The sequence below is a fragment of the Elgaria multicarinata genome, chromosome 1 (genome assembly GCF_023053635.1).
Source record: "Elgaria multicarinata webbii isolate HBS135686 ecotype San Diego chromosome 1, rElgMul1.1.pri, whole genome shotgun sequence".
Taxonomy (NCBI): domain Eukaryota; kingdom Metazoa; phylum Chordata; class Lepidosauria; order Squamata; family Anguidae; genus Elgaria; species Elgaria multicarinata.
The window spans coordinates 179,745,288-179,764,521 of NC_086171.1; the positions used below are offsets into that span (position 1 = coordinate 179,745,288).

The 19,234-nt window shown below is 42.2% G+C and overlaps 1 protein-coding gene across 1 annotated transcript in view; it reads right to left on the reverse strand.

The window, feature by feature from the left end:
* Positions 1-570: 570 nt before the first annotated feature.
* Positions 571-19,234, reverse strand: part of LOC134410957 (ubiquinol-cytochrome-c reductase complex assembly factor 1) — a 55,179-nt gene continuing 36,515 nt past the window's right edge. The window contains exons 8-10 of the mRNA XM_063144478.1: positions 12,495-12,572; positions 10,867-10,980; positions 571-3,425 (exon numbers count right to left, since the gene is read on the reverse strand). Of these exons, the coding sequence (XP_063000548.1) occupies positions 3,291-3,425; positions 10,867-10,980; positions 12,495-12,572 (327 nt within the window). The 3' untranslated portion in view covers positions 571-3,290. The remainder of the gene's footprint in view (positions 3,426-10,866; positions 10,981-12,494; positions 12,573-19,234) is intronic.

The following is a 19,234-nucleotide window of genomic DNA, read 5'->3' on the forward strand; positions in this document are numbered from 1 at the left end:
TGACTGGTAGCGGTTGCTAGAGCAAAGGTCTATGGGTATATCTAGAGCGGCAATCTTGGTTTTAATTTCATTGTAGTTTTGTCCCTTACTGTCCTGGTACTAATTTCCGTATATTTCTCATACATGCACACTTCCCACTTCTGGAATTGCTGGCTCTGTGTTTAATTCACACAAATTATTGCTGGCTCTTTTGTTTAAATCACACAAACAGACACAGAATTTGCACATGCATACTCCTAAAAACCCCAATAAATTTAATTCAATGACTGCGTTCACATGATCACAGAGGAAAAATAAGCCACGGTGATTGATTTTTCCTCCTTGTGTGTGCCAATTGCAAGTTGCCTCATTAGCATAATTACCCTCACCAAACGCAGGTTGTCATGATGTTTGAGGGTGGGTGGGGTAGTTTGCTTACACATGGCTTACTCTGGAGTTTCAGGGTGGTTTGTAAACCACCCTCACTGGGTCCAGACATCACAACAACCTGCAGGGACAATTATACTGCTTAGGCAGCTCGTGATCAGCACATGCTGGGAGGTGAAAATAAGGGAGGAAGGGGGAAGCCACCTTGTCTGACTTTGCCTCCATTATCATGGAAACACACCCAGTGTGTCCAATGATGGGTTTGGAATCTCAGCATGGGATAGACATGAAGCCACATTTAATTTGCATTAAAAAAAGTTAATCTCATCTAAGAAGGTGTCTCCATTGATATGTACATGGATGCAACAGCCCAACAGGGAAACAAGACAATGATCAGAGATTAAGCTTTGGGTTTTTATTGAAGCCAGTTGTTCAAACTTGTCTATGCCATCTTAAACAATATACAAGCTTTCATACAACCCTCTCCCCTCAGGATGAAGAGCACTAAATGAGGGTTGGGGAACCTGTGTCCCTCCAGAAGTTGTTTGACACCAACTCTTATAATCCTTGACTGTTGGACATGCTGGCTGAGGCTGATGGGTGTTGGAATCAAACATTGGGAGGGAAACAGGTTTTTGCACTGGACAATGTATTTTTGGTGGCACCGACTTACATGATTATCAGTAACAGATAGTTAACAGCACCGCTTGCCTGGATGAACCCAGTAAAGAGTAGGCTAGTGTGCTGGAGATTAATTTTAATCTCTATGACCACCGGGAAAAAGAACCGATTGAACCATGGGGGCTTCAAAGGTCATCTAGTCCAGAAGGTAGATCTCCATTATGGTATAGACTTCAACTCCCAGTATTCCTGACAATTGGCCATGCTATCAGGGGCTTATGGGAGTTGAGGTCCAAAACTCTGGAGATCTACCTGCTGCCCACCCCTACTCTAGTCCAATGGCTGCCAATGCAGAAAATCCACTACTATAGCATGCTGTGAACTCATTGGGAAGATGTTATTAAGAGCAGAGGAACACATGCACAGCTTTGGTAAAACAAGGCAGTGAAGGACAAATACACTCTAAACATTATGGCTTAGTGTGTCACCTGAACCACCCTAACCATGGTGGTTACATAATCACACTATAAACACACTCCCTAACCATTTGCTGCAAAAGGATTGGTGGCCTAACCATGGCTTAGTGTATTGTCTGAGCAGGCCCACCAATTTTTCTGTATGGTTAATGCCATCTTAAATGAAAGACCTTTGTCTACATTGTTTTTCAGTACATTTATTAGGATCAAACCCTAAGTATGTGGAGAACTGTTCTCCTAACTGTTCAACAAAGGCGTTACATGGTATGGAAAACAAGATGATTGTATCTCAGGCTTCAATTCTGACCATGAAAGAGGAAGAAGGTTCTTCTCCATCTAAAAAGAAATAATGTGCTAACCTTTATGCAACACATATGGGGGTGGTTTTGATGGAAAGGTGCCATTTAATAAAGCAAGAGAGAAAAAACATCACTTGGTCATTTTGTTAGTCACACAGGATCCTGAGCCATTATTTTGAAGGGAGATGGCCTGAGCAAAACAAACCCATGAATAGGAAATGTTGTTCATACTGCAAAGGTTTCAGAGCATAGTAGGAAGAAAGCAATGGTAGGCTGAGAACTGGTTTCTAGGCCCAGCCTCCGGCCCAAACTAGACCATGATCATTAAATGGGTGTTGCATTTAGTGTGGAGGCATTTAAAAAATGCAACTACCTCCAACTGAGATGAAGGTGGATAATTATTGGGATTGCACCAATGTAACCCTTTCCTCCCCTGCTGTGACCTGAGGAATGTCCTTCCTCTGAAGTTGCAATTTGCATTGGAAGAAAATCCCCCATTAACAACCCTGTGGGATTTCCACACGCCCCCCACCCAAAAGCAACTATGCCAGCTTCAGAAAATGAGTTTTTCTCAGGACCACACAGCAGGAGAAGAAAATGTTCCCTCTCCACACCTGCTGTGATCCAATAATTAGCAGCCCCTCCCAGCTGATGCTATCTGCATTTTTAAAAAACAAAGTTAAATGCAACTATATATATATATATATATATATATATATATATATATATATATATATTTGGGCTCTCAAATGTCTGCCTCCTACGGGGTTATTAACAAACACTGTCTGTTCCTGTGCTGCAAAGGCTAGCAAGGAAACTGTCCCTCACCATTTGTATCAAGCTACAACCTGACCTGAGATGGGAAATTGCTGGCAGGCTTTTTAGGAACCTCAACCATTATTCAAGCTTTGCAATTCCAATATCTCATTTGCCCTGAGACACCCAATACTTGTACAGGAAGACTTTGCGCACTTCCATGCTTGTAGTTACCAGCTTCACAGAAGAGAGAATCCTAACATTTGAACAGCTGATTCCCTCTTGCTAGACAAAAGGCAGCTTGCTTGTCACTTTGGTAAACTGTTTTGCTCTCAAAAGCATGCTGTGACTACTGGATAATGTAACTGTGAGGGATTCTTCAAATCAGCTTCCCCAATCTGGTGCTCCCCAGAGGTGTGGGGATCATAACTACCAGCCAGCAAACTGTCGATGTGCTGGCAGGGATAATAGAAACTGTAGTTGCAGCAACTCTGAAGGGTTCCAGATTGGAGACATCTGCCTCAAATGAATTAGCAGCATTTCACTATGAATATAATATTAAAAATAGCATGTTCAGGTTTACTAAGGGTGGGAGGTTAATTACAAAAGAGGGAAGTTTTTAATCACTCTTTCAAACAGCAAATACAGCATTTATTCTTTTCTCACTTGGGAGCCCCATGGTATTAGTCAAGTCCCACTTCCAGGAATTGTTCCACATACAGGGATAACACATAGTCCGCAGCAAATGTTTTCAAGCTGGCTGCTGAAGATTTCAGAGTCCTTCATCATTATATGTTGGGGAAGCAGGCTTCACAATGCTCTGGGCATTAGTTTCCACAAGGGGGCGCCAAGTCACTTCACCAGATAGCAGCAGGTCTTCTCCAAGCATAGCGTCCAGGTGCTGCACCTGACATTCACAAAAGAATAATGCAAGTCATTTAAGAGATTGGTTGCAAAAGATGATTCCCCTAATCAGAAGTCTGGTGCAACCACCAAGGAAGCAGAGTGGAGATATTTGGAATCTCATGTCGTTTCATGTTATATGGAAACAAAGAGGGAAGTTAATAGCTAAACCAGACACTTAAAAAACAAAGAAAGCCATATAATAGTTTTACTGTTTATAAACTATATATTGTTTTAACTTGGTTTATGGTTTAATTTGTTTTTAGCTGTGTATATTTACTGTTTTTATACTGTATGCTTTTATCTGTACGCCGCCTGAGATCTTATTGATATAGGATGGGATATAAATGTTTTAAATGAATGAGTGAATGAATGAATGAAGGGCAATGTCGAACCAGTACCTATTTGAGATCAAGCTGTACTCCAATCTAGAAGCAAAAAAGATTGAATTTTGGCCTGCAACGAGCAAATAGGCCCCTTGTCCTCTTGCCTACAAAACAATGTTAATTTACGACATCATCAGAGGGATATCAATATGTGGAGCGTGTTCAGAAGAGGGCAACCAGGATAATCAGAGGTCTAGAAACAAAGCCCTATGAAGAGAGACTGAAAGAACTGGGCATGTTTAGCCTGGAGAAGAGAAGATTGAGGGGAGACATGATAGCAGTCTTCAAATACTTAAAAGGTTGTCACACAGAGGAGGGCCAGGATCTCTTCTCGATCCTCCCAGAGTGCAGGACACGGAATAACGGGCTCAAGTTAAAGGAAGCCAGATTCCGGCTGGACATCAGGAAAAACTTCCTAACTGTTAGAGCAGTGCGACGGTGGAATCAGTTACCTAGGGAGGTTGTGGGCGCTCCCACACTAGAGGCATTCAAGAGGCAGCTGGACAACCATCTGTCAGGGATGCTTTAGGGTGGATTCCTGCATTGAGCAGGGGGTTGGACTCGATGGCCTTGTAGGCCCCTTCCAACTCTGCTATTCTATGATTCTATGTGTGCCTCTCTTCCTTTGATCAAAAACAATTTGCCTATACAATGGCTTGGACCCAGAGATGTCCACATCCACAGATCCCCACATGGTGTGGAGAATGTGGATTGGGAGACATGTGGATAGGGAGAACCAGGAGGCATCCCATGAAGCAAATTGGGTTGGAGATTCAGGACAGATTAAAGGAGGTACTTCTTCACACAGTGCATAGTTAAGCTATGGAATTCACTACCACAAGATGTAGTAATGGCTGCCAATTTGGATGGCTTTAGAAGGGGGGTTAGATAAATCCCTGGGGAAAAAGGCTATCAATGACTACTAATCTGATGGCTATGTATTACCTCCAGTACCAGATGCAGAAACCTATGTACACCAGCTGCAGAGAACATGGGCGGTCTGTGAATATGCTCTTGCGCTCATGTCCTGGTTGTGATTCCCTGGTTGACAGCTAGTTGGCCACTGTGTGAACAGAGTGTTGGACTAGATGGAACCTTGGTGTGATCCAGTAAGGCTCTTATGTTCTTACGTCTTGTATGAGTAGAAAGACACTTCTGCCTACCAAGGCCACCCTACCGAGTTCTCCCAATTTCCCTGCCATGCTGCAGCCCCCAACCCTGCCATGCCCCAAACACCATTCCAGAGGGTCCTCTGAGCCTTAGCAGCAGCTTTGGGGGAGAGCAGCTAGGAAAGCCTAATGACATGAGCAGATTTCCAGTTGTTTACCCCTGGTTCTGATGCAACATATACAGATTTCAGTTCCGGGCGAAGTATAAAGTGTTGGTTATCACCTTTAAAGCCCTACATGGTTTGGGTCCAGGCTACCTGCGGGATCGCCTTCTCTCGTATAATCTGCCCCACACACTCAGGTTCTCTGGGAAGAATTTACTCCAGCCAACAAAAACAAGGCTGACAACTATTACCCAGAGGACCTTTTCTTCTGCTGCTCCCAGTTTGTGGAATGGCTTGCCGGGAGAGATTCGTCAACTTAACAGTCTTCCAGAATTTAAGAAAGCCATAAAGACAGGCCTACTTCTGGCAGGCCTACCCAGCTGAATTTTAAAATGACTTTTTGAATGGTGTGCTGCTTTTAATGATGCACTGGTTGTTGGTTTTTTATTATTATTATTATTATTATTATTATTATTATTATTTATTTATTTATTTATATAGCACCAACAATGTACTTGGTGCTGTACAAAATATACAAATAAAACAGCGATACCCTGCCTAGAGGCTTACAACCTAAAATCACATGAAAACATATGAAGGGGGAAAGGGGTTCACAAAACAGAAATAAGACAATAATCATAGTAATAAGAACAGTAAATCAAGCTAAAATACCAAAAGCTATTGAAAACAAATGAGTTTTCAAACACGTTTTAAAGTCTACAATGGAACTCGTGGTATGTAGTTGCTCTGGAAGAGCATTCCAAGCAAATGGGGCAGCCAGAGAGAATGAGTGAAGCTGGGCAAGAGAGAGAGAGACTCTTGGGTGGGAGAGCAACATAACATTTGAAGAACGGAGGGTACGAGGGGGATGGTAGAGTGAAATGAGAGAGGAAAGATAAGAAGGTGCAAGACCATGGCACGCTTTGAATGTCAGCAAAAGAAACTTATACTGAATTCTATATGGGATCGGAAGCCAATGAAGAGATTTCAACAAAGGAGAAACATGGTCAAAATGATGAGCCAAGAAAATAATCTTGGCTGCAGAATGGTGAAGAGAGACCAAAGAGGAGAGACGAGCATAAGGACGACCAGTCAAAAGAAGATTACAAAAGTCCAAACGGGAGATAACTAAAGCATGGACAAGGGTCTTAGCAGAAGACTCAGATAAGAACGGACGGATCCTAGCAATGTTATATAGGAAAAAATGGCAGGACTTGGCTACAGCCTTGATATGTAAGGAGAAAGAAAGTGAAGAATCAAATATGAAGCCAAGACTACGAGCTTCTTCCACCAGATAAAGTGTGACATTATTAACAGTAACAAAGAATGAAGAGCGAGGGGACGGTTTGGGAGGGAAGACAAGCAAAACTGTTTTCGCCATGTTTAGTTTTAAGCGACGCTGAAGCATCCAGGCTGAGATATCAGACAAACAGGCTGAGATCCTAGCCTGAACGTCAGAAGAAAGTTCAGGAGAAGAGAGATACAATTGTGTATCATCTGCATACAGGTGATATTGGAGGCTATGAGAATGAACAAGATTACCTAACGATAACATGCATAAAGAGAACAACAAAGGGCCAAGTACTGAGCCCTGTGGCACCCCAACTTGAAGGGGAAAAGAAGAAGACGAGTGGCCATTAGCACACACGCTAAATGAGCGACCTGCGAGATAGGAGGCAAACCAGTCATAGACAGATTCGCGGAATCCAAGGTCACAAAGGGTAGCCAATGGGAGGTCATGATCAACCGTATCAAAGGCTGCAGTAAGATCCAAAAGAACTGAAAACAGGCCTTTAGATTTGGCAATAAGAAGATCATTGGTAATCTTAGTAAGAGCTGTCTCAGTAGAATGCAGAGGACGGAAGCCAGACTGAAAAGGATCCAAGGCTGAGGAACTAGAAGGAAAATGAAGACACATTTGACACAATGGCAGAAGAGAAATAGGGCAAGAGAAAACATATCGAGAGAGGATTTTTTTAGAATGGGGGAGACTGAAGCATACTTAAAGGCAGAAGGATATGTGCCAGAAAAAGAAGTGTTAATAATGTGGAGTAGGGAGGGAAGAATGGTAGACGTAAGATTGATAAAGATGCGAGAAGGAATAGGATCAAGAGGGCAGGTGGAGGGCTTCAAAGAATGCATTATACTAGTAAGTTCATCGGCAGCAATCAGAGGAAATGCAGAGAAAATTACAGGGGGAACTGGAAGTTGAGTAGTGAACGTTGGAGGAGAGATAGTAATAGCGAGCTCAGAGCGAATTGTTTGGATTTTGTTGTTGAAGAAAGTAGCAAAATCCTGAGCAGACAAGGAGAGAGGAATGGAGGGTGGGCTGGGTTCAGAAGGGCGTCAAATGATGTAAAAAGCTGCCGAGGGCGCTTGGCTTGAGACTGAATAAGGAGAGAAAAATACTGTTGTTTAGCCAATGAGATAGCAGCAGAAAAGGATGAGAGAACAAATTTATAATGAACAAAATCTGCCCAATCCCTGGACTTACGCCAAAGGCGTTCCACTGCCCAGGAACAGGAGTGGAGATAGCGAATAGAGGAAGTAAGCCACGGTTGTGGTTGTGACGGATGAACCATCCGTGTCACAGATGGGGCAAACTCATCAAGGGAAGCAGACAAAGAAGAATTGAAAGTGGACACGGCTAAGTCCACAGAAGGGATAGAAATAACAGAAGAAAAAGAAGACAAGGATTGAGAAGGGAAGGAAAGGAACCTCTCGTGACTCTTGGAGGGACGCCAGGTTTTGCTGACGTTTGCTTGGCAAGCCTTATAGCGGAGTGGTTTGCCGTTGCCTTCCCCGGCCGTTATTACCTTTCCCCCAGCTAACTGGGTACTCATTTTACCGACCTCGGGAGGATGGAAGGTTGAGTCGACCCGAGCTGGCTGCCTGAAACCAGCTTCTGCTGGGATTGAACTCAGGCCGTGGGGAGAGTGAGCATCGTAATTTATAGATTGCAGATCTCAGCAAGATCGAAGAACAGAAAGTAAGAGAGGAGGATTATGAGTGAGAGCAAAAGAAACTAAATGATGATCTGATAATGGAAACTCAACAGCAGAAAATTCAGAAATAGAACAATTCTTAGAAAAGACGAGATCCAAACAGTGCCCAAGAGAATGTGTGGGAAGGTCAGACCAGAGCTTAAGACCAAAGGAAGAAGATAAAGAAAGAAATCGTAAAGCTATTGGGTCATTAGTATCATCGATGTGGATGTTAAAATCACCCAGGATGAGGGTAGGAGAATTATCAGAAAGAAAAAAGGTTAACCAAGAGTCAAAGTCAGAGATAAATTTTGACGATGGACCAGGAGGACGATAGATAACTGCAACTCGCAACCGTAATGGAGTGAAAAGTCTCACCAAATGAACTTCAAAAGAGGAATAGCAGGGAGAAGGAGGAGCAGAAAGAGGCTGAAACCGGCATAAACTGGACAATAGAAGACCCATGCCGCCCCCACGCCCCTCAGAACAACTAGTGTGAGAGAAGGAGAGTCCTCCGAAGGAGAGGGCAGCAGTAATAGCAGTATCACGGGCAGGGAGCCAGGTTTCAGTAAGAGCAAGAAAATGCAAGGATTGCGAGAGAAATAGATCTTGAATGGCAACAGCCTTGGGAGCAATAGATTGACAGTTCCATAAAGAACAGGAAAAGGGTAACTGAGAAGAAGGAAGACATCAGATTGGGACTAGATTAGAAGAGGCAAAAGAAGAAGGTGCCATAAGAAAGAGAATAGAAAAGATAAGAATAAAAGATTGAAGAATAGAAAAAATAAAATGATAAGTTCCAGAGAGATAAGACAAGGCAACCAGGGCTGGCCCAACCGCGACCAGCTGCGTCTTGTCGCAGAACAATAACATAGAACTATAAATAGCAAACAACCATAAATCGGTAAATGGCAAGCGACCACAAGAGCTATAAATAGCAAGCAACCAAGAGTAAATAAATAAGAGCAGACACCAATCTGCACCACACAGAAGTAATCAGGAAATGGAAGCAATGTCAAATACAGCACAATCAGATTCAAGGGATGTGCAACATCCACTAATGAGAAAAACAAAAAGCTGTCACGTAAAAAATGTCCAAGTCTTTAAGGCACCGTCACTTCAGCACACTCCACTCTGAATCACGCCTTGACTGGAAAACCAGCACGGTGCAGAATGAAGCGAAAATAGAGAGATCCACCGAAGAACAACGGAGACAAGAATCCAATCAGCTGTGTAAAGTTTTCAGGAAGTTTCCCAAGAGTTCCGCACAAGCTGAAGTAACACTGAGATAACGCCAGGGAGTCAGCAAGCAGGACAACACCTTTCACAGAAGTAGCAGCTGAGTAAAACCCAAAGGGCCACTCCAGGCTTCACACTCCTTCAGACGAAGACTGGGAGGGGTCCCACTGGTCAGAACAGCAGCTCTTCGCAGCAAAGAAGAGTAGGCTTAAAAGCTGAACTGAGTTAAGCCAAGTTAAGCCAAGAGAGGAGCCAAAATTCCAAAGCAGGTAAGCAAAAGATCTATGTACAGCTCTTTGGCTTCTTTACAGCTTCTTACAGCTTCCTTATGCATTATGTTTTAATGTTTGAATTAGTTTTATGTATTTTATGTTGCTTTAATTGTGTTGTATTTGTGTAACAAATAAATAAATATATTATTATTATTATTATTATTATTATTATTATTATTATTATTGACTGATAGCACAATCCTATTCATGTTTACCCAAAAGTAAATACCGCTGAGTTCAATGGGACTAATTCTCCTAGTGTTTGGGGCTGTGGCCTAAGACATGGATTTTTTCTGCACACTCTTAAAAGTCTGTGAACGGACTGGGTGAGTGAGAAGAATAGTCTGAATTTAACAGGATTTTATATTACATCAATAAGTCTTCAGCCAAGACGCTTTCACAATCTAGGTGGCTGTTTAATCTGTAACAGGTGGCCATCTCTAGAGGCAAGTCAAAGATCAAGATGAAACTCAGGACTTGGGTTCCTCTAAGAAAGGACTATGCATTCAAACACTTTAAAATTTTGATTCTATTTCTGGTGCTGGGAGCAAATAGATAAACCTCTAGAAAGAAACTCTCTAACCCAAATGGATGGTCCAATGGTTAAGGCATTTGTCCCAGCACCTTTCTGAATTTAAATTTCTGCCCATTTTGTCTGAAATAGTGGTCTAAAATGCGGTTAGCCCTTCTCTAACTCCCAAAGATGTGTGAAGCCAAGAATATTAAATACAAAGGAGACGTATGGAAACGGATTGAAAGCACAATCGGTATAGGAGACAGAATGACCAGAGGGAAGAGACCAGACTTGTATTTTGGACATGCTTTTCCCAGCAATATTATATTATCTTTTTTGGTTATTTATAGGATGGCAATGGGCGTGCATTTCAAACAACTTCTGAAGCTGGGATTTTTGGCTTTGGCCAGAAGAATACTAGCACCTCATCTCTCAAGACTGTGGATGACACTGGGAGTTTAATTAGCGAACATATTTCCATATACGTCTATGCTGACGAGTTGAAAAACAATTGATAAATGTCATAAAATGCATTCCTTTGCCTATTACCCTTCTTCCAAGAACATGAAATTTTCCCTATTTCATCCCAATAGCCCTGTGAGTTAAGTTAGGCTGAGGAAATATGACTGGCCCATGGCTAAGGGCATCAAAGGGACTTGAGCAGTGGCAGTGGGGGAGGGTCTCCACCCCACAGCACTCTTTGAGGGGCAGGTACACCAAACACTGACATTATTTGAAAAGCAGTGAGAGCATCACACATTCCAAACTGTTGCTCACCTGTTTGCGCACATATTCCACCATTATTTCCAGCTGCCTTGGATCATCACAGTTACTATTGAACAGATTTCTCCAGATGGCTGCTGCAAGCACATGATCATCTGATAAAATTCCCTAAAATGGAGCAAGGAAAACAGCAAATGGGGGTTCCAAAAGCACTAAACAGGAAGCAGTTTAAGACTTAACATTCCCTCTAGAGTGTAGTCGTGTACTAATACAGGCTCAAACCCGTGGCAAGTTGCGACATTCAAAGAGGAATGTCCATTCCCATCTACCATTTATTTGAAGACAATGCATCCTAGAAGATATTTTCAGGGGAGGAAAGCAAATTTCTATCCCCTTTAGATTGGACTGAAATTATATGACTAATCCCTGGTAAAGTTTTAAACTACTAGGAGGAGGGTTTTCTCTGTTGTGGCACCCCGGCTGTGGAATGAGCTCCCCAGGTATTCTTTTCATCGCCAGCTGAAGACCTTTTTATTTTCTCAGTATTTTAACACCTAAATTTAAACTTTGCTGTTTTAATTCTGTGTTTTAATCCTATATCAATTTCTGCTGTGTGGTTTCATCCTGGTTGTGCTTTTTATATTGTACTTTGGATTTGGGTTTTTAGATTGTTGGATGTTTTATTATGTTCTTAATGGTTTTAATTTTTGTGAACTACCCAGAGAGCTTCAGCTATTGGGTGGTATAAAAATGAAATAAATAAATAAATAAATAAATAAAATCAGTCTGAGTACATGATTCAGTAGCCTGAGGAGTGAGGATTCGGGACTCTGTGTTAAAACAACAACAATAAAAATAACAATAAAAAGGTTGTGCCAATCTGCTATGTACAAACCCCCAATCCAGACTCAGGTCACATATGAAAAATGTAGCATCCGGTTCTCTGCAAACATGCAACGTGCTATGGGTGTAAGGTCTTACAGCTACACCACACTCCCAAGCTTCATGCTCCTCCTCACCATGACCAGAAGCGGAATACACCAGGCAAGATATATATCTATATCTAGATATACATCACTGGGATAATCTAAGACATAGGGCATGTCTAGACCTAGGGAGGGGAGGGGGAGGATCTCATGATATGGTGATCGCGAGATCCTCCCCCTCAGTCCACACGCAGTGTGCAACAACCCAGGAGGAAGGACGTTGCGCCCGCCATTTTGGTTTTTTTTTTCCTATTGAAGATGGGCGCATGAGTGCTCCATCAAAAAGGTAAGTGTATTTTTTAAAAAAAGATCCCGCTCCCCCCTCCCACCCCCGATGGGCACGGAGCTCCTGAATAGCTCCATGCCCAGGTCCGGGCTCTTTGTATTTATTCGTGAGGAGCCGGGATGAAACCGGGGCAGCTGCCCATATGTCCCGCGATCTCGGGACGACCCCGAGACCGCAAGAAAAGTCAGGATTAAAGCCGTCCCGGTTATCCTGGGGAAAGGGAGGGAACATCCCTCCCTGCCCCCGGGATCCCCTGTTCACTAATTAAGCCCTCATGTAAACATACCCATAGTTTGCAAAACTCAATGTATTTGGCACAGAAATGAGGCTTGTTTTTTTTTAGTCATAGTAGCCCCCACACATACATACACATTTGTTTATTTTCTCTACTAAACATAGGTTAGAATTACCTCATCATATCCAAAAATAGCTGCATAGAAAATTTCTGTCATGCTTCTCAAAGCTTCTTTCCGAGCAACAGAATTAATCTGAAAAAGAAATCAGCAGTACGAACTCTGAGTCAGTGGTAGCACTGAGGAAATTAGAGGTGAAAGCAGCTTCAGAAAGCTGAAGTCTCTTGCCTATCCAACCCACTTCTAGATGAAATAGAACAACAGCACTTGTTGGCCAGGGCTTTGTGGGAACAGAAATTCTGAACCTAAAAATTACACATCAATGACAATCTTGACACATATAGGAAGAGAGGGAATGCATCAAACACCAAACACCAAATTCTGCATACTTTTTCAATGCGTGGGCAGTACATAATACTTTTAAACACAGAAGTAACAAGGGAAGTCGCTCATCCAGTATATGGCTCCTACTCCCCAGTGGCAGGCCCATACTGAGTATATTTATGTTACTTTGGCACAGGAATCCCATACTGAATGTCAAACCTAGGTTACACTGTGACACTATAGGTCAGCCTTCCCCATTGGCCATGCTGGCTGGGGCTGATGGGAGTTGAAGTCCAAAACATCTGGATGGTATCACATTGGATTGGAAAGGATGGTGAGCAGGACTCTCTTCAGAGACTGACAGACAAATAGCAGACAAATAAATCTGAACGTTTAGTCTCTAGAGATCATGATTCATGCTGGCCCCATCAAAGTTGCAGAATCTGACCCACAAAGGAAAGCCATGAATAACGCCATACACAAATCTGAGCACTTTGATAAAAACAGACCAGTACTGCTTAATCAGTGATGTCACCAAAGCCCTATTAATATGCATATAGCCCTGAGGTTACCGCCTTGTAATAATTTCCCCCTCAAACAGCTAATTAGTTCGTGTCATAGTATCAAACCTATGGCTTATATATAGTCTTCCATTAAACTGCTATCCTTCATAACTTTATTTTTTTTAATACATGCATACAGTGAAACCACAAGGAAAAAGTTCTTTTATGTCAGTTACTCATATTTTTCCATTTATATAAACTATTAAAATTCATGCATTTATTTTATAGGCCATCAAGGTTTGGTCACTGAGCTATTACTGAATGTTTAATGAAAAAGTGCTAAACAGAAGAAATCACAGGGTTAAATGATGACTGCAACCTCTGTAATGACTTAATTAAATTTTTATTGAGTACATAAACTATGATGTCACTTTTAGCCAACCAAGCTTGCTCTTGCTAGGCATGTCAGAGACCATGGCTTTTCTCAATAGAACATACTCTCTAAATAAGCAGCATTTCTATACTCTAATAAGGGAGAGCAGCTCTCATGTAACACACTCAATAAATTATCCTTCCATTTTTAAAACAAACAAATTCCATGAGTTATAATATATTTGCCATGCACTTTTTATGACATAATAAAAATGTTACCTTAAGGATTACTTAACACATACTACAAATGTTACAGCAGGCAATTGCAAGGGGGCAAAGAAAATAAACAGCGCCCTTACAGAGACTAGTCTTGGATTTTGCATCCCAAGGGGAGCAGCTCACCATATAAAAGCAAAAGGCAGCAGATTTAAGAAAGAGATTAATAAGGAGATAACAAAGCCAAACAAACATGGCAATAAATAAAAATATGACTCTTGCATTGAAAGGGGGGGCAGTATCCTGGATAACATCACGTTTTTAAGAGGGTTATCGCAGTATATGGAGGAAACACCATCTCCTTAAAATAAGTGAATAAACTTAAAGAAGGGCTCTTTAGAAACATGCTCTTCTCAATCCTATCTTCCCAGCACTGGCAAATCTCAACACCTGGCTTTCAGCAGTGATGACTTCACTGACTACAAGCCTGTCTCAAGTGTCAAAGGTACTAGAGAATTTTAAATTGCTACTCAGTCCTAACACTACTAATACCCACTGGATTTCTTCTGCAAGTTAATCTCCTTCACGCCTTTCTCAGGAACAAACCTTAGACTAGCAATACTTTAACACCTGTTTTGATCCATTCAAGGTAGCTCCTTACGAGAAGCAAGCAACAACACTGAGAACTCTGGGATCTCCAGAAGTTCACTGAGGGGTGTAGATTAAAAGTTACATCCATAAACCTTATAGCAATCATAGAATCATAGAATAGTAGAGTTGGAAGGGGCCTATAAGGCCATCGAGTCCAACCCCCTTCTCAATGCAGGAATCCACCTTAAAGCATACCTGACAGATGGTTGTCCAGTTGCCTCTTGAAGGCCTCTAATGTGGGAGAGCCCACAACCTCCCTAAGTAACTGATTCCATTGTCGTACTGTTCTAACCATCAGGACGTTTTTCCTGATGTCCAGCCGGAATCTGACTTCCTGTAACTTGAGCCCGTTATTCCGTGTCCTGCACTCTGGGAGGATCGAGAAGAGATCCTGGCCCTCCTCTGTGTGACAACCTTTTAAGTATTTGAAGAGTGCTATCATGTCTCCCCTCAATCTTCTCTTCTCCAGGCTAAACATGCCCAGTTCTTTCAGTCTCTCTTCATAGGGCTTTGTTTCCAGACTCCTGATCATCCTGATTGCCCTCCTCTGAACATGCTCCAGCATGTCTGTATCCTTCTTGAATTGTGGTGCCCAGAACTGGACGCAATACTCTAGATGAGAACTAACCAGGGCTGAATAGAGAGGAACCAGTACCTCACATGATTTGGAAGCTATACTTCGATTAATGCAGCCCCAAATAGCATTTGCTTTTTTTGCAGCTACATCACACTCTTGGCTCATATTCAGCTTGTGATCTACAACAATTCGAAGATCCTTCTTGTTTGTAGTATTGCTGAGCCAAGTATCCCTCATCTTGTAACTGTGCATTTGGGTTTCTATTTCCTAGATGTAGAACTTGTTAGAGCATACCTGCATAAGGCCACATAAATCTACTTTTCAGAGCTACTTCTGAAAGACGCACAGAGCAATCGCAGGCATGTCTGCTCAGAAGTAAGTTCCAGTGAGTTCAACAGGACTTACTCCCGGTAAACGTGTACAGAACTGGAGCCTAGGAAGTGCTCCTAGCCTCTCAGCCTAAGGAATTCAATGGTATTTATTTAGAACCGTGTTTGTTTCTTGCTGTACAAAGACAAAGAAGGGTATCTAAAAGGGACACTTTGGTTACATTCGGGCATAATGATATAGTATGGCTCATCATTACAAGAACAAGCTAAAGCAAGCCGTGGGGTCTCCCCTCCGCCTCTGGCACAGCCATGAGAAGATTGGAAGCCTCTGCTTCACTTCAGCTCACCATTACATGCAAAGCCAGAGAAACTACCATCTGCTGAAACACGCCAGATTCAATCCTTGGGTTATGGTGCTGGCTTGTTTTGAACAAACCATAGTTAAGATTGACCAGTTTATGGTTCAAATGTAATCCCCAAAAAGGAAGCAAAATGTTTGCTCTCCTCCTTGTGGCTACACTGGAAGAAGAGAGGAAAAGTGTGAGCCTGAGGCCTGCTGTGGTTCTTTCCTGTAATAATAGATCATACTTTATCATCAAGCCCAAATGTAGCCCATTCCATCTCTAAACATATTGTCAAGTTGGTCAATACCCCTTCTGCTGAGCTTGTTATATTTGAACTTTGCATTTGTAAGTGTGGACATTTCAGATTTAGCCTTCACATATTTCATGTATACTGCAAGATTTTGTACTTTCCACGCCTCTTTCAAATGCAAGGAGATTTCTAGACTGAATAAAACTTAGCTTCCTCCAGCGCTCCTCCTACCCAAGACATCACACTCATGCTTGCCACAAAACAGTTAACAGTTAAATATTTTCTTGCCAATATTTTAAGAGTGCAGAAGGTTCCAAATTGCTGGTAAAACAAACAATGCCAGACTGTGAAAACTCCTGGCTGCCAGGCTCTCTGATGTTAACAAGAGTTTCTTTATTACTGTAACCTTTCTGAAGTGAATAAAAATTATTTCTCTGCCCTACCTCTGCCCTCAAGTAAAAGGAAAAGAAGGAAAGTGAACCACAAAAAGTTACACAGTAAGATGTCCAGAATCCTGGAGAATTCTAGTTTTAAACATTTATTTATACATTATGTAAACAGATTGTACCCCAGTTGTAAAAGCCCTTATGTTCCACCAATGCAGCAATTTCTGCTTTTGCAAACTCCAAGAAGTTTGTTCATTTTTAATGAATGACAGACATATACAAGGGACACTTTGGCTGGGGAGGCATCTCATGACTTCTGGAGTCAGACAAATATTTTTCTTCCTAATGTTGCTTCTTCATTTGCTTCTTAATTTGAAGGGGGAAAAAACCCACAGCTTGAGATAATAATAGGAATACTATCAGTGCTAGAATATTATGAACAATTCCTTTGCAGAACTTTTCACAATCCACCCAGGGCTGAGCAGAACTTCACTTTCTTTTCTAAATCAATAGGGCTGACTGCTAGGATCCCTCTATGCCAGGGATGGGCAACTTGTGGTCCTCCAGATGTTTTTAGCCTACAACTCCCGGCAGCCCTAGTCAGCAGAGTCAATGGTAAGGGAAGATGGGAATTGTAGGCCAAAACATCTGGAGGGTTAGAAGTTGTCCACCCTGGCTCTATGTGAAACCGAGAAGGACAGTTATACCAACCTTGAGGGAAAGGTTAGATAAGAAGTGGAAACTTTCATAAGGCTAAACTAAGGAGTTACATTGTTGTTAAAGAAAGAAGACAAAAATGGGACGTTTATGATACATTGGTTGCTGATTGCATTTTTTTTTTTGCAGAACTGCTTACTCCCCAATGTACAGGTTTGCCTTCTAATGATATAGTTAACTTATTTTATGTACACAATTATACAGGCAGGGATTATAAGCGGCAAGCTTGAAGTTAGCATTCTGTATTTGTTTTTGCTTTCTTGCATTGTTCAATTTATGTATCATTAAAAAAACAACCCTCCAAGATCATTAAGTTGAAGAGCGCTGAACTAGCTGAATTATGCCTCCCCTAGAAAGAGGGCACAGAGTTTAGAGGCTATAGCTTAGTAGCAGAGTACATATTTTACATACAAACACACACAGCCCATTTAAACACCAAGCATTTCCAATTAAAATTATCTTTATACAGGAGTGCTGTAAAAGACCTTGGAGGGGCACTGCCATTCAGAAGAGGCCATATTGGAATATATCAACATAATATCTTAAAGGCCTTGGTACTTGGGATTTTAGCCTATGTAGCATATGTAACCTTTGCTTCTTTGTGAGCTACCTGAGCTCACATGTACCTCTGAAATTATGCATTCTTATTTCTGCTCTTGTATGTCCACTGGCTGTATCAGATTTTATTAGAGATGGGTGGCCTGGGAGGTGTCTATACAGTTTGTTTTTACACAGCACACTTTCCACAGGGTGAGTTATCGTGTTGTCTGAGCGCTTTTTTTTTTTTAGGGTGGCTTGTTAACCATGCAGTGTGGTTTATTTTTCTCGAACAAGCCACCTTCTTGGTGTGGTCAACAAGCCACGCTGTATGGTTAATAAGCAACCATGTGAGAAAAGCACTATGTTCAGACAACACAATAACTCACCCTGCAGAAAAAGCACTGCATTCAGACAACACGATAACCCACAGTTCAACAACAACCCAAACTGGGTGGATTAGCGTGTAGTGTGAACTCTGCCTAAGGGGTTGGACTAAAGGATGTTCAGATTTTTTTAGTCTGGGTGTCCCACAGATTTCTTGTAGCCTGATTCTTTTAGGTCATCCTCTACGCACTGCTTCTCTAGATCAGAAGTTCTCAATCTTCTAGACCTTGAAGTTCTGGATGAGACTATAATGAATCACTTTTCTTTGCCTTTACCAGGCATTCTAAGTAGCGATTATTAAAATCCTGGGTGTCCTTAGAGGTTGAAGCAGGGAGAGGGGATAGAAAAGGGATCAGGTATATGACATCAGTTACATGTCAGAGTGAAGATGCAGGTTTATAGGAGAAGTGTTTAAATACACAAACAGAAGGAATAAGGTGGATATCCAGAGGTATTTCAATGAAAGGGAACAGCAAGTGAGAAAAGGTGCAATCAGGAAAGGGAAAACATAACTTTGGGTTTAGAGAAGACAAGTATAACAGAGAAGTGAGAAAAAAGGGAAGCACCAAAGCACACTGGGAACAAGAGAATGAAGACATTTTAGTGTCAAAGGAAGTTTAAGTAGAATATGAGAAGAAAGACGGCACCATTGCAGAGAGCAGAAAAAAGAGCAACATGATCAATGAGTGAAACAGATGAGACAAGTACATGTAAGGGGAACAATGTAAGGGGAATTGGACACGCAAGCATTCCTCCTGCCTCAGCAAAGGATTCCCCTTCTGTTCTCATGAATGGACAGGACGCAATGTGGAAGAATCTGTCCTGCTCATCACAGCAGCAGCAGCAGCTCAGATTCTTGCACGCCTCCCCCTCCTGCCCCGTTATCAGCAGATGGATTTCTCCCTCGGTTGGACATTACATGTCCAGTCGCGGGAGGCATCCTTCACTGCTGCCCACCCCCCATGATCCATTTGGGGATCGGTTTGAGGGGTTGGAAGGGGCTCCTTCTATCCCCTCGAGCTTATCTCCAGATGGCTCGGGTGGGTGGCAAGGGATATGCACATCTCTGGGATGACGTGAGGCACCACAATTGCGGCACCCCACCTGGTGCATGTGCCTGTGCTGGGAAGTGCGTCGGAAGCCTAGGATCATGCTGACACATCCAGGAAGGCACAATTGAGGCTCCCCAAGCACTTGCCAACAC